This window comes from Erpetoichthys calabaricus, chromosome 10 (genome assembly GCF_900747795.2).
Source record: "Erpetoichthys calabaricus chromosome 10, fErpCal1.3, whole genome shotgun sequence".
Taxonomy (NCBI): domain Eukaryota; kingdom Metazoa; phylum Chordata; class Cladistia; order Polypteriformes; family Polypteridae; genus Erpetoichthys; species Erpetoichthys calabaricus.
The window spans coordinates 12,750,981-12,762,641 of record NC_041403.2 but is presented as its reverse complement, the minus strand read 5'-3'; the positions used below and the strand labels follow the sequence as shown (position 1 = coordinate 12,762,641).

The window sequence follows — 11,661 nt, the reverse complement described above, 5'->3', positions numbered from 1 at the left end:
GAACAAAGCATCCTGGGCTTCCATAACAGCTCAGCAGTGCCACAGGCTGATCGCCTCCATGTCACGCCACACTGATGCAGTAATTCATGCAGAAGGAGCCCCGACCGAATATTGAGTGAGTATATGGACAGACTCTTCAGTAGGCCAACATTTCTATATTAAAAATTGTTTGTGTTTATTGGTCTTATGTAATATTCTAATTTTCCGAGATACTGAATTTTGAGTTTCCATTACCTGTTGGCCATGATCTGCAAAATGAAAAGAAATAAACACTTGAAATATGATCACTTTGTGTGTAATGAATCTACATAAACAATATGAGTTTCACTCTTTAAATTACTGAAATATTAACTTTTTGATGATAGTCTAATTTATTGAGAGTCACCTGTATACACACACATGTATTGCATGAAGTCAGACTTCACTAATTCCCCGAACAAAGTATAAAACCTGCAAGAACAATAGAAAACATTAATTCTCTATACACTTTAAGAAACACAAAACACGCCTCATTAATTGAGCAGATTGCAGTTTTTTATTTAGCTTTGTTGGTTTTAACTAACAAGTAGAAAAATTCTTAAGGTGTTTTGCAAAGTAACAAGATCAACAAAATACCAAGATGTCAGGATTAGAAACTTGAAGCGGAACTAATCAGTAAGTACTTAAAGTGCTTTGGAAGCATTGAGATGTCAGTTCTGCTTAGACAAAAGCAGCTCTACTTATTAAGAGTTAATGTATCATGGAGGCAGTAAGTGCACTCAACAGAATAGCGAAAAATTCACAGCTTAAATGGACACGTGTTTGATAATGTTGGTTGAAGTCTTTGTTAAGACTGAAGATTTTTCTAAAATTGGAGGAAAGGCACTTGGAAAGATATTTTTTAACAATTTCAGGACTGGGAATGGAAGTGTTATTTCCTAATGCAACCTTACAAAATTTCTTCATGAAAGGTGAAGATAACAGACTCAATAGAAGGAATCCCACAATCTGTCTCAGGAGAGGCAACTCAGGAATAGATTCACCTCAGTTAGAAATCACACAGCACGTCTCCCATCTCGACCATAACAGTCTTCAGCTGAGTGTAATACTCAATGGTCACCTGGCCATTCTCCCTGCCAATTCCTGGGGAAAGGAAGACAGAGAGGGTTACATGAGCAGCAGCAAAGACCACCTACTGTAAATTCTTGTCATAAAGTAGCAATAAGACCACATCAGAATTAGAAGTATAAATCAGAACCAAAATGACACGGCAACAATTTTCAGGAAGTTTACTTTGTAAGACCGCTCCACTCCAGCCTTTCAGCATATTTCACTGGATATTTTTTTTAAATACAGCCAGTACTTCACCTCATGCCCACTTCCCACTCCAAATTATTGGCCCATTGGCAAAGCCCTTCTGAAATTAAGGCGAGGAAAGGGCTTGTTGATTATTTGGTGAAGCAACCCAATCATTGACCAAGCACAAGAATATAGCATGTAAACCTGCTGAAATCGTGGAAGGATAGGGATCTTGATCCCCACTTCGAGAAGCCCCATTCACTTTTTGCTCACAAAACAACCCTGGAACTGGAAGCAATTATCCTGTCTGTCCCGGATGTGGTGAGAGAGTAACCCAGATGGACCCCTCTGATTGAACATGACATTGTGACAGAGCCCAGGGTGATCATTACAGAACGCCCATACAGACTTCCTGAGGCAAAAAGAGCCGAGGTGGAACTAGAAATCAAGAGCATGCTGGCCGTAGGTGTTATAGAGGTTAAGTCATAGTTACTGGTTCAGTCCTATTGTCTTGGTCCCGAAGCCTGACAGTTGGAGGTTTAGCAATGACTTCAGTCGGCTTAATCAAGTTTCACAGTTTGATGCCTATCCGATGGCACGAGTGGGCAACCCCCTTGAGCAGCTAACACAGGTAGAATTCTGGACCACACTTGACATGACGAAAGGGTACCGGCAGGTTCCTTTAACAGACTCCGCAAAAGGCTAAGACTGTGTTTAGCAACCCCAGTGGTCATTGGCAGAATCGTGTCCTTCCATTTGGGGTACATGGGGTACCAGCGACCTTCCAGTGTCTAGTGGATAAAGTGCTATGTCTTCATAACTCAGAGTGCTGCCTATGTGAATGATGTTGTGATCTATTCCGGCACAGGGAAGGAACACCTACAACAGGTCCAAGCGGGCAAACAGATACTAGGTAAAGTCAATCTTCAAATTAATTTAAAAAGAAATTCTTCTTTGGATTACCCAAAGCCAAATATTTGGACTACCTGTTGGGCCAGGGTACTGCAAAGCCACTGTGTACCAAAGTAGATGCCATTTGGAAATGGCCCCATATGATAACCAAGAGGCAAGTTGGTTTAACAGGTTACTACATCCGGTTTCTGCCTCGGTTTTCTGAAAAAGTGGCACCCCTGACAAATCTTATAAACAAGATGGTCCCAAATGCTGTGGTATGGAATGATAAAGCAGAAGCTGCATTTAGTGACCTAAAAGGTGGCCCTGATGTTAGTAGCTCCCATAACAGGTGCTTACTTCTCTTTGCCTTTCATTTTCCAGAAGGATGCTTCAGACACAGGTCTAGGTGTTGTGTTGAGCCAGAGCGTTGATGGTGTTAAACACACCCGGTCATGATCCTGAGCTGGAAATTGCTAGACTGGGACACCATGTAGGCGGCAGTGGAGCAGGAAACCTTGGCGATCAAATGGGCGATCACGCAACTGAGGTATTATCTCCTGGGCCACAAGTTCATTTTGGTTACCGGTGCCCTTACTGTGGATGGCCTTGAACAAGGAATCAAACCTGCTTCTCAAAAGGTTAATTTTGGACCTTCAGCATTACAAGTTTTTGCTCATTCATCGTTGTGGCCCTTTCTCTCTTTCTCGTGCAGACCACCAGATGAAAATTCCAGATAAGGCCCCGGCAATGTCACTTCCTGAGCCCCGAGTATAAAAACGCTATCTTTCTATCACTGTGTCAGTCTCCTCCAGTACAATAACAAGTAAATTCAACATACCTGCTACCTTGTAATACAGTACATTTTGCTGACCATAGATAACATATACAGTCATGTATTAATGCAGTAATTTAAAGAACCAAAAGATGTAAAAGCCGAATCATTACGATAAGAAATCTGTGTGTTTTGGAATGAGCAGCCAGCTTATGACCACTGCCAGCCCCTGCAGCCTGACTGTCTCTGACATTGAGCTGCTGAACTAGACTGGCCTGCAAGTATCAGCGCTTACCTCTGTGTGCTTGAGTGCAGCCAGTTCAACCGCAGTTGGCTCGGTGATTTACTGAATTTCATCAATGGCGTCAGTTGCACCTTGCACATATTGTTCCAGTAGTTTTTTTTAAATAGTTTTAACGGTTCACTGGCAGTGTGTAAAATGATCAGTGTTGCAGTACTTGTGATGCTCTTTGCATGAAAAAAAAAATGTGTTCCATTAAAATTTCATTTTTCTTTGTGAATTGTGACGTTTACTTAAAAAGTGCAGCAAAAAAATATTTGCCGTCCAGGGATGCATTAACCCCCAAGTATGTGGCAGTTTAAGGGTTAAAGCTCCAAGATGCCACTGAAACGCCCTGCACCTTCTAAGGCTTCTGGCAATGAAAACGCGCTTGCATGAATTACAGTATACATAGCGGTAACATCGGAATTTTACATTCTAGCACTGCGGGAGACATAGCAGTACAGTTCTGTACAGTATACAGGTTTACCTTTACGTTTTTTTTTTTAGGTAACGTATTAAGCCGAGTTTGAAATGAAATTAAAGTATTTTGAGGGCATATTTAGGGTTTAGACATTTTTTTTTTAACCACATCCATAATTCGCAGTTTTTCACAATTCGCAGGTACTCTAGGAATGTAACCCCCTACGAATTTTGGGGGTGTACTTTACTGTACAAATTTAAAATATGTCTACTCGTCAGTTACCTACTTTGTTCCTCTGGTCACATTTTTGTACTCACCAGACATCTTGTAGCCACCGAAAGGAACTTCAACTGGACTCACATTGTAGTTATTGATGAAAACTGTTCCTGCCTGAAGACTTGCAGCAACACGATGAGCACGAGAAATGTCCCTGTAGATAAAGATTTCAACAATTAATCAGTTGGACTAAATACATTTTAAAATTATGCCATCATATGATAATTAGTATGTACACAAGGGCTATCACAAAACCAGGTTCAAACCTTGTGCTTGGGCTGTTTTGGAAAAAATTAACATAATAGTGGTGTAGGAAATAAAGGGGAGCCGTGATAAGAAGATAAAGAATTTCGTTTAATAGGCCGTCAAAGCTGGTTTATCAAAAAGAGCAACAAAAGGGTTTTCATATTTTGTATGTTCTTCTCCCTTTGCATTTCCTTTGTATAGACAGTTTGTGTATTTTATACCATTTTTCCTGTGAAAAATATTTGCCTGCAAAAATTAGTGTTGGAACCCCATACACCTGTGTAGCAACCCTTATTACTGCAGGGCATATGCTCACAAATTATTTTTCCACATTTTTTATTAAAAAAAAAAAAAAAAAAGCCTGCAGAGACATCGACTCCAACATTAAGTGAAAAGTGCAGGCCCGCATTCCACAGCCAGGATGGACTCTGCACTGTTTCTCGTAAATCAAACTGGTGTCGCCCATCTCTCTACTTGCAAGCATTAGCGGACATCCAAAGGACACTGGGGAGGCATTATTTTTCTCTTACTGAAGCTTATCCATTCCAGGGGCCATCTCCTAATTTTCATGCTACACAACACAAAGTCTGTTCAGATATTTCCCCAGCATTACTTGGCTACCATCAACTTGTCAGCCTAGCAACTCAAACTGATCAGTTGCCACAGAAGCAATCATCTACTGACTAAAAGCAGCCTGAAATGATTTTGCAATACAGTGAGGAGTGCAAAAATCATTCATGACACCACGGTAAGAAATTCCAAAAAGTTGTGTACATTTCCTACCTTGTAAAGACACCAGCTGCCAATCCATACGTGGTGTCATTCGCCCGCCTCAGTGCTTCCTCTTCCGTATCAAAGGGCAAAATAGACATGACTGGCCCGAAGATCTCCTCCTTAACACAAGTCATGTTATCACTGCAGTTATCTGCAGTGTTAGATACAAGATGTACACTCAGTTGGGTAAAATTAAACAACGGAATAACATTAAATCTTCCAATAATGAGTTTCTGCAAATGGTCTGATCACATACCCAGAATACAAGGGGTCATAAAGTATCCATTCTTCAATTTGGGGTCATCTGGAACAAAGGGTTCTCCTCCACATAACACTTTGGCTCCCTAAAAGAGGAAACAGAACAAAATAAATCCAAACACAAAAAAAAAATGAATGGAGGACTGCAAGCTCATTAAATCCAAACATTATATGGACGCTTCCCCACCTACTAATGTTGGGCAACATTCTAACCACTCTAAACAGAACAGGAACGGACTTTGGCCATCATTACCTGGTGGGGCTGGTCTACTACACAGACAACTGGCATTCTGGACAGTCTATTAGTATAATAAATAAATAAAAACCTGCTCTTTAGCCTGGCGCACGTATCCAAGGACTTTATCAAGCTGCTGTTTGGTGATTAGGGCACCCATGCGAGTATTGTCCTGCAGAGGGTCTCCAATCTTGATGGCTTTGGTCCGTTCCAACACTTTCTGCACAAAGGTTGACATAATGTTCTTCTGCACAAACACTCTAGTTCCATTACAGCAAACCTGCAGTATGTGGGGGAAAAACATTTAATTCAAATCATTTCTATAAAATCACTTCAACAAAACCTGTCCTAGTAAAACAATATAACCTGCATAAAATTAAGTCTGCAGAATGTATATTTGATGTACTCCATAAATAAAGGGACATTGGATTTCATAATAATCTATCACTAATTATCCGTTTCTGTGAGGGTAGGCATTCGCACTGTCCAGTTTTACATGGAAAATCTCCACATTATTATTGCACAGTATACCAATACTGGGAAAGTACCAAAAACATTTTTAAAACTCTACTATAGCAATATTACACAAATTTCTGTGCTGGAAATAAATGGTAATGTTCAGGACTCTTGTACTGTCATTTACCAGTGGCATTAAAACTCCTAGACATTTTCATCAGACTTAACACAAGGGGGACCAACTTCAACCTTGAAGCAAAACGTTTATACTAACATGCTGCTTTTGTTTCATGTTTGTTTCTAATATAGCAGGTTTCTATTTGTTAGTACCAAGTACCCCAGGAGGTGTTAACCATTACCAAATATGAACTCATCTACATTACACTTGTATTTAAAGAAAAGCCTGTCAGGATTAAAAAATAAAAATCCATTTTACTGAGAGAGTTGTAGTGAGTTGTGAGCGAACATTCTGCAAACTGTTCATCAAGATACCACCGTCATGTAGTGACGAGGCACATTTCCATTTGAATGGTTGTGTAAGATAAGCAAAACTTACGCTATTGGGCTGAAACCAACCCTCATGAACTTCAGAGAACCCCACACAGTGAGTGTTTTACAATTTAGTGTGCCGTTGCAGAATTCGGCATTGTAGGCCTTTACTTTTTTGAGGAGTGGGAGCAACATACACCGTCACTTCAGAATATTACATTGAAATGCTAGAGAACGTTTTGTGGCCCAACTGGAAGAAATGGATGTGGTGGATGCCTGGTATCAAAAGGATGGTGCAACAGCTCAAATGGTGCGGAGATCCACGCTAGTTTTGCAGGAGAGGTTTCCAGGACAGCCGATCTCCCTGCGCAGCGATGTCGGGAGGCCTTCACGTTCACCTGATCTTGCTCCATGTGATTTCTTCTTGTTGAAGGTATACACACACCAACCTTAAAACCTTGAAGCCCTCAAGGACATTATTCACCACTTAATCACCGCTATTCCCCTTGAAATGGCCGAATGAGTCATGCGAGCATTCAGAAATAGTCTATAAGATTGTATCGCTAATGACGGCTAACACCTTGAAGACATCATTTTTAAAACACAGTGGAAAAAAAATTTTGTATACCCTTTCTTGTGTCGTAAAGAAATTTATTTCATCTTGTAGCTTTTTTGTAGAATAAACATTTGAAATGTGGTACTTCTTTCTGGCTCACCCTATGTGTGTGTGTGTGTGTATATTATATATTAGATATAGAACAGCACCATTTGAACGGTTTTCCTGTTATTTCATCATTTGGGACTTTGCCGGCTTCCATCCATTTCTCAATCTGCCGTTACTGTGTTTTCACATTGGACTTTGTTTTTCATTTTGTAAATTTGTACAAGTTTCATAGTTTAGACAAGGGAGTTTGAGTCCACTTCTCATTTTTCTAGTCTATCACTGTAAATATTTGCATCTGCATCAGGGAATTCAGAGGGTGTATGTAATACATCATCTTCTTTTATATTCATTTTATATCTTCTGAACCTTTACCTTTGTAAGGTGAGAAACTGAAGGGTAAGTATGGTTTGGCAGGGCGGAGTGTGCAACTTGCCACCTTTCAAGTGTGAGTGCGGTTGTTACAGACTTCTTTCCCTTTGCAATAGGCTTTCCTTCCACTAGTGATACTCAATGCTGAAAAACAAATCTAGGCCTTAAGTATTGTAAGGAAACAAAACTGTGCAAATATACTTACCCAGTGGTAACACTACTACTGAGTAAGTAAATTTATTTTAATTTCAAACTTTAGCGGATTCTCTAAGCAAATGTTTTGGTGTAGAATCATTAAAAACAAAAGTGCAAGCTTCATTATTATACAGAAGGAGGGTGGAGTGGAAAGAAAGGAAGACAAGGAAGACTAGCTCAACACCACCAAAATAAATTCTGTAACTACCTTATTCAGACCAAACGGGGTAATCATTTGAACTGATGAGGCAATTAACAGGTAAGATGTAGAACCCGAAATTGACTTTGCACTAAGTACAAAATATTGCCTAGACAGGAGGGTATGGAATCACAGTAGAGTACCTGGCCTTGGGTTAGGAAATTGGCATTGAGTGCCCCCTTAACTGCGTTGTCCATTTCGCAGTCTGAAAAGATAATCAGAGGAGACTTCCCACCAAGCTCCAGAGTAACAGGCTTCACAAGCTTTGATGCCATTTCCATGACCTAGAAAATAGAAAGGAGGAGAAAGAAAAGGAAAAAAAAAAATATAATATATATATATATATAAAAATAAATAACTCATGGTCGGAATTTCTCTTAATACCTGTATGGACTTTTAAGGTCTACACCACATCAGGGAAAACTAAATACACACTCTTTAAGAATGCAACTAAAGAGAGTTTATGGGACTTGGCTGAAAATGCACATGGATCTTTGAATGTCAAGAAACAGGCCAGCATCTTGTTCAAATAGAAATTAAATTTTAGACTAAGCAGATAACCAGATTCAAACCAGCTGAAGCATATTCTGATATTGCCTTACTGAGTCAGCAGCATAATACAAAACCCAAAATTCAATTGCAGAACCAACATAAACAGGAGGGTGGGCTGGAGAAGAACAACTACAGAAAGAGCTTAGGAGTCTGTCAGAACTAGGGGTATACTTTTTATACTATGGCACTATACACTTTAGTACTCCGGCAAGCCATCATTGTTAATGCTTTACCCAGGAAAGGACATTTAAGTCACCTATTCCAATGCAATCTGTAAAGTCTCAATGTGTGTAAAAGGGGTTACATACTAAGATCATCTCCAAAATGCCACAAATGTTCCAGGAACATATTTGTAGAGAACTGCGATATTGCTTGTGTCAAATAATTAACTACCAATGAGGTATACAGAAGATGATCATACACACACTTTAGGAAATGACCATACAAGAAGTCACCATAACTGACAGTCAGTAAGGATGAATTAAGTCCCCGGCTGTGACTTACCTAACACCAATGTGTGGATGGGGACTGCAGGGGTTAGTTGGGTGGTGGGAAATTCACTTTTCTTGTATTGTCAAATTCAGGTGTTACCTTCCTTTCATCATGGCAACATCAGTAACTGATGCAAAATAGATACTACATTCCCCATCCCCTCCTGACCCCCAAAGCCAGAACCTTTTGAATGGCCCTTCTATCCGGTCAGACTTCACTTTCTAGAGGGGATGCCAGAACTAAGGAGACATCTGTGCAGTTCTTTCATAAAGTTATTTAATGCAGACTTTTGACCATTTCACTTTCAACTGGTGTTGATAGACTATTTAACAAATAACCTGAACACACTTGCTGCAATAAACCAAAAACACTTTATTTATAACAAAAGGCTAAAAGAAGATAAGACACATGCAAGCATATGAAGTGAAAGGAAAACAAACCATGCAAACCAACTATATGCTAGCTTAGTCTGATTTTTCTCTCTCCTATAGAAAATGACACAAGTCATGAATTCAGTTTCCTTAATTCTTAAATCTAAATAATTACTCAGGAAACAATATTATGCACCAGCTTTAAATTGTTCTAGTCAGAATTCTGGTCTTTCAGCTGGTTAGATGGATACGTTCTTAGCTAGTTTAAGTTTCTACTGTTTGCACTGTGATGGCGGTGTTGAGATCTTCATAACTTGTTTGCACTGGTTTACCGAACTCCAACCTCATTTCTCTGTACGCATTATGCTTCTCTGATCTTTCCTATTAAATTCAGGAAGAGAAACATGTAACAGCCAAAACTTATTGTTCATGCAGGTTATTATTTTTCAGTTACAGTAATGACACATTACCTGGCTCTATCCTAACTAATAAGTTATTTTCAACAACTGTCAGAATCAAAAGCTGGTGTATTTATGGTTTGGCTCTTGTTGACCAACAATGCACATGGATTGTCCGGCTTCCTTCAGTTGTCTGCTGTTTCTGGCACACATGAAAGCATGCTTTCTGTCTTTGTTCAGAAGCTCATTTCCATCGCTTTGGTCGAACCTTATGGTTGCCGGTGGTACTGCAGTTTTATTTGAGCTTTCACACATAGTGATCTTCTCTTGCTGGCATAATGTTACATCTGCTGGGCAGTCAATGATTAAGAGACTCTCTTAAGTGAGACAGACATATTGCTTTATGTACATATGGTCTCTCCACCTTGTGCATCTTGCTTTACCATAGCAAGATTTGGACTTTGGTTTTCCATTCAGACAGTCCAGCACTAGATTAATCTTCAGAGTAAAAGGGGTCACTCCAGCCTCATCCTACGCAACAGGGGGCCTGCTAACTAGCAGAAGTTACAGCCAGGCTGACAGCACTGAAAACAAAGTACATATCAACAGTAGTGCTTGCAACACATTATAAAGGGAAGGAGTGGGCAATTTGCCATTGTTTTCTTGGGTACAAATATGCCCAACTTTTTGGTTGCTAATTTGTGCAAGGTTTTGTAAGGTTGCCAATCGAGTTAAGGCTCTTTATTCACTGACTAAGTGTTTTATTTGTGTATCATGGAGACAACACTGGATGTCATTTGCCTATGACCTACCAGTCTTACCAGATGACACCCAGAATCTGCATTCCAAAGAGAGGCAGATAGTGTAAGGAAAACCTGACACTATGGCTTAAGAGGAAGCTGCCAGACACTCACAATTTAAGCTTTAGACTTGTGTGCCAAAGCAAAGAAAATGGTAATGCCAGTTTGTTCTAGAGTAGTTTGATTCCCACAGAATATCATCGCCACTAGTCTCAAAATCCTAAAGATGTAGAGACAAAAATTAAAACAGTCACAGTATGTATTTTTTGACTTCAGAATTTTCCAGTCAGGCACAGAATATTTATGTTTCCTACACAGTAAATTGAACTCCGTAAGAACTTGTTTCATTCTAACATACACATCCATGTGGTAAAACCAAACTACATTATCATGTCTGAAACTTCACGCTTTGCAAGTTCACCGTTATTAAGAACAAGTTCATAATGGAGACAAATTTAAGGAAAATGTATATTTACTGGTGAAACTCGAGTATAGGGGCGGCACGGTGGCGCAGTGGTAGCGCTGCTGCCTCGCTGTAAGGAGACCCAGGTTTGCTTCCTGGGTTCTCCCCGTGTCTGCATGGGTTTCCTCCCACAGTCCAAAGACATGCAGGTTAGGTGCATTGACGATTCTAAATTGGCCCTAGTGTGTGCTTGGTGTGTAGGGGTGTGTGTGTGTGTGTGTCCTGCGGTGGGTTGGCACCCTGCCCGGGATTGGTTCCTGCCTTGCGCCCTGTGTTGGCTGGGATTGGCTCCAGCAGACCCCCGTGACCCTGTGTTCGGATTCAGCGGGTTGGAAAATGGATGGAACTCCAGTATAGACTACGACTGAGGCTACTAAGGGTCACCTCAGTTACATTAGAGGTATAAATAAATGAGATGAGGACTTTTTTTTTTTTTTTTTTTTTTTTTTTTTTAAACAAAGCATAACATTCAAAATAAGCAGGACTTCGATTTGCAGAAAGATATGAAAATGGCCATGTACCTTTTTACCAGTAGGAACACTGCCTGTGAATGAAACCTTGGCTATCCCTGGATGATGGCACAGAAGACTGCCTGTTTCTGCACCCCCTTGGACTACGTTGAACAGTCCTTCTGGCACTCCTGCCTGGGTATAGATCTCTGCCAGCATTACAGCGGTCACTGGAGTAAAAGGGGATGGCTTGAACACCATGGCATTTCCTACAGCAAAGGACAAAACAGGATTTAGACCAACCAAGAAATAGAAATTTTATATAAG

At 40.2% G+C, this 11,661-nt stretch overlaps 1 protein-coding gene across 2 annotated transcripts in view; it reads right to left on the bottom strand.

The window, feature by feature from the left end:
- Positions 1–822: 822 nt before the first annotated feature.
- The window catches only part of LOC114658820 (4-trimethylaminobutyraldehyde dehydrogenase A-like), a 35,278-nt gene continuing 24,439 nt past the window's right edge, over positions 823–11,661 (bottom strand). For both annotated transcript variants that reach the window (XM_051932724.1, XM_028810879.2), the window contains exons 6-12: positions 11,407–11,603; positions 7,953–8,093; positions 5,529–5,717; positions 5,201–5,288; positions 4,954–5,095; positions 3,966–4,078; positions 823–1,122 (exon numbers count right to left, since the gene is read on the bottom strand). In XM_051932724.1, the coding sequence (XP_051788684.1) occupies positions 1,028–1,122; positions 3,966–4,078; positions 4,954–5,095; positions 5,201–5,288; positions 5,529–5,717; positions 7,953–8,093; positions 11,407–11,603 (965 nt within the window). In that variant the 3' untranslated portion in view covers positions 823–1,027. The remainder of the gene's footprint in view (positions 1,123–3,965; positions 4,079–4,953; positions 5,096–5,200; positions 5,289–5,528; positions 5,718–7,952; positions 8,094–11,406; positions 11,604–11,661) is intronic.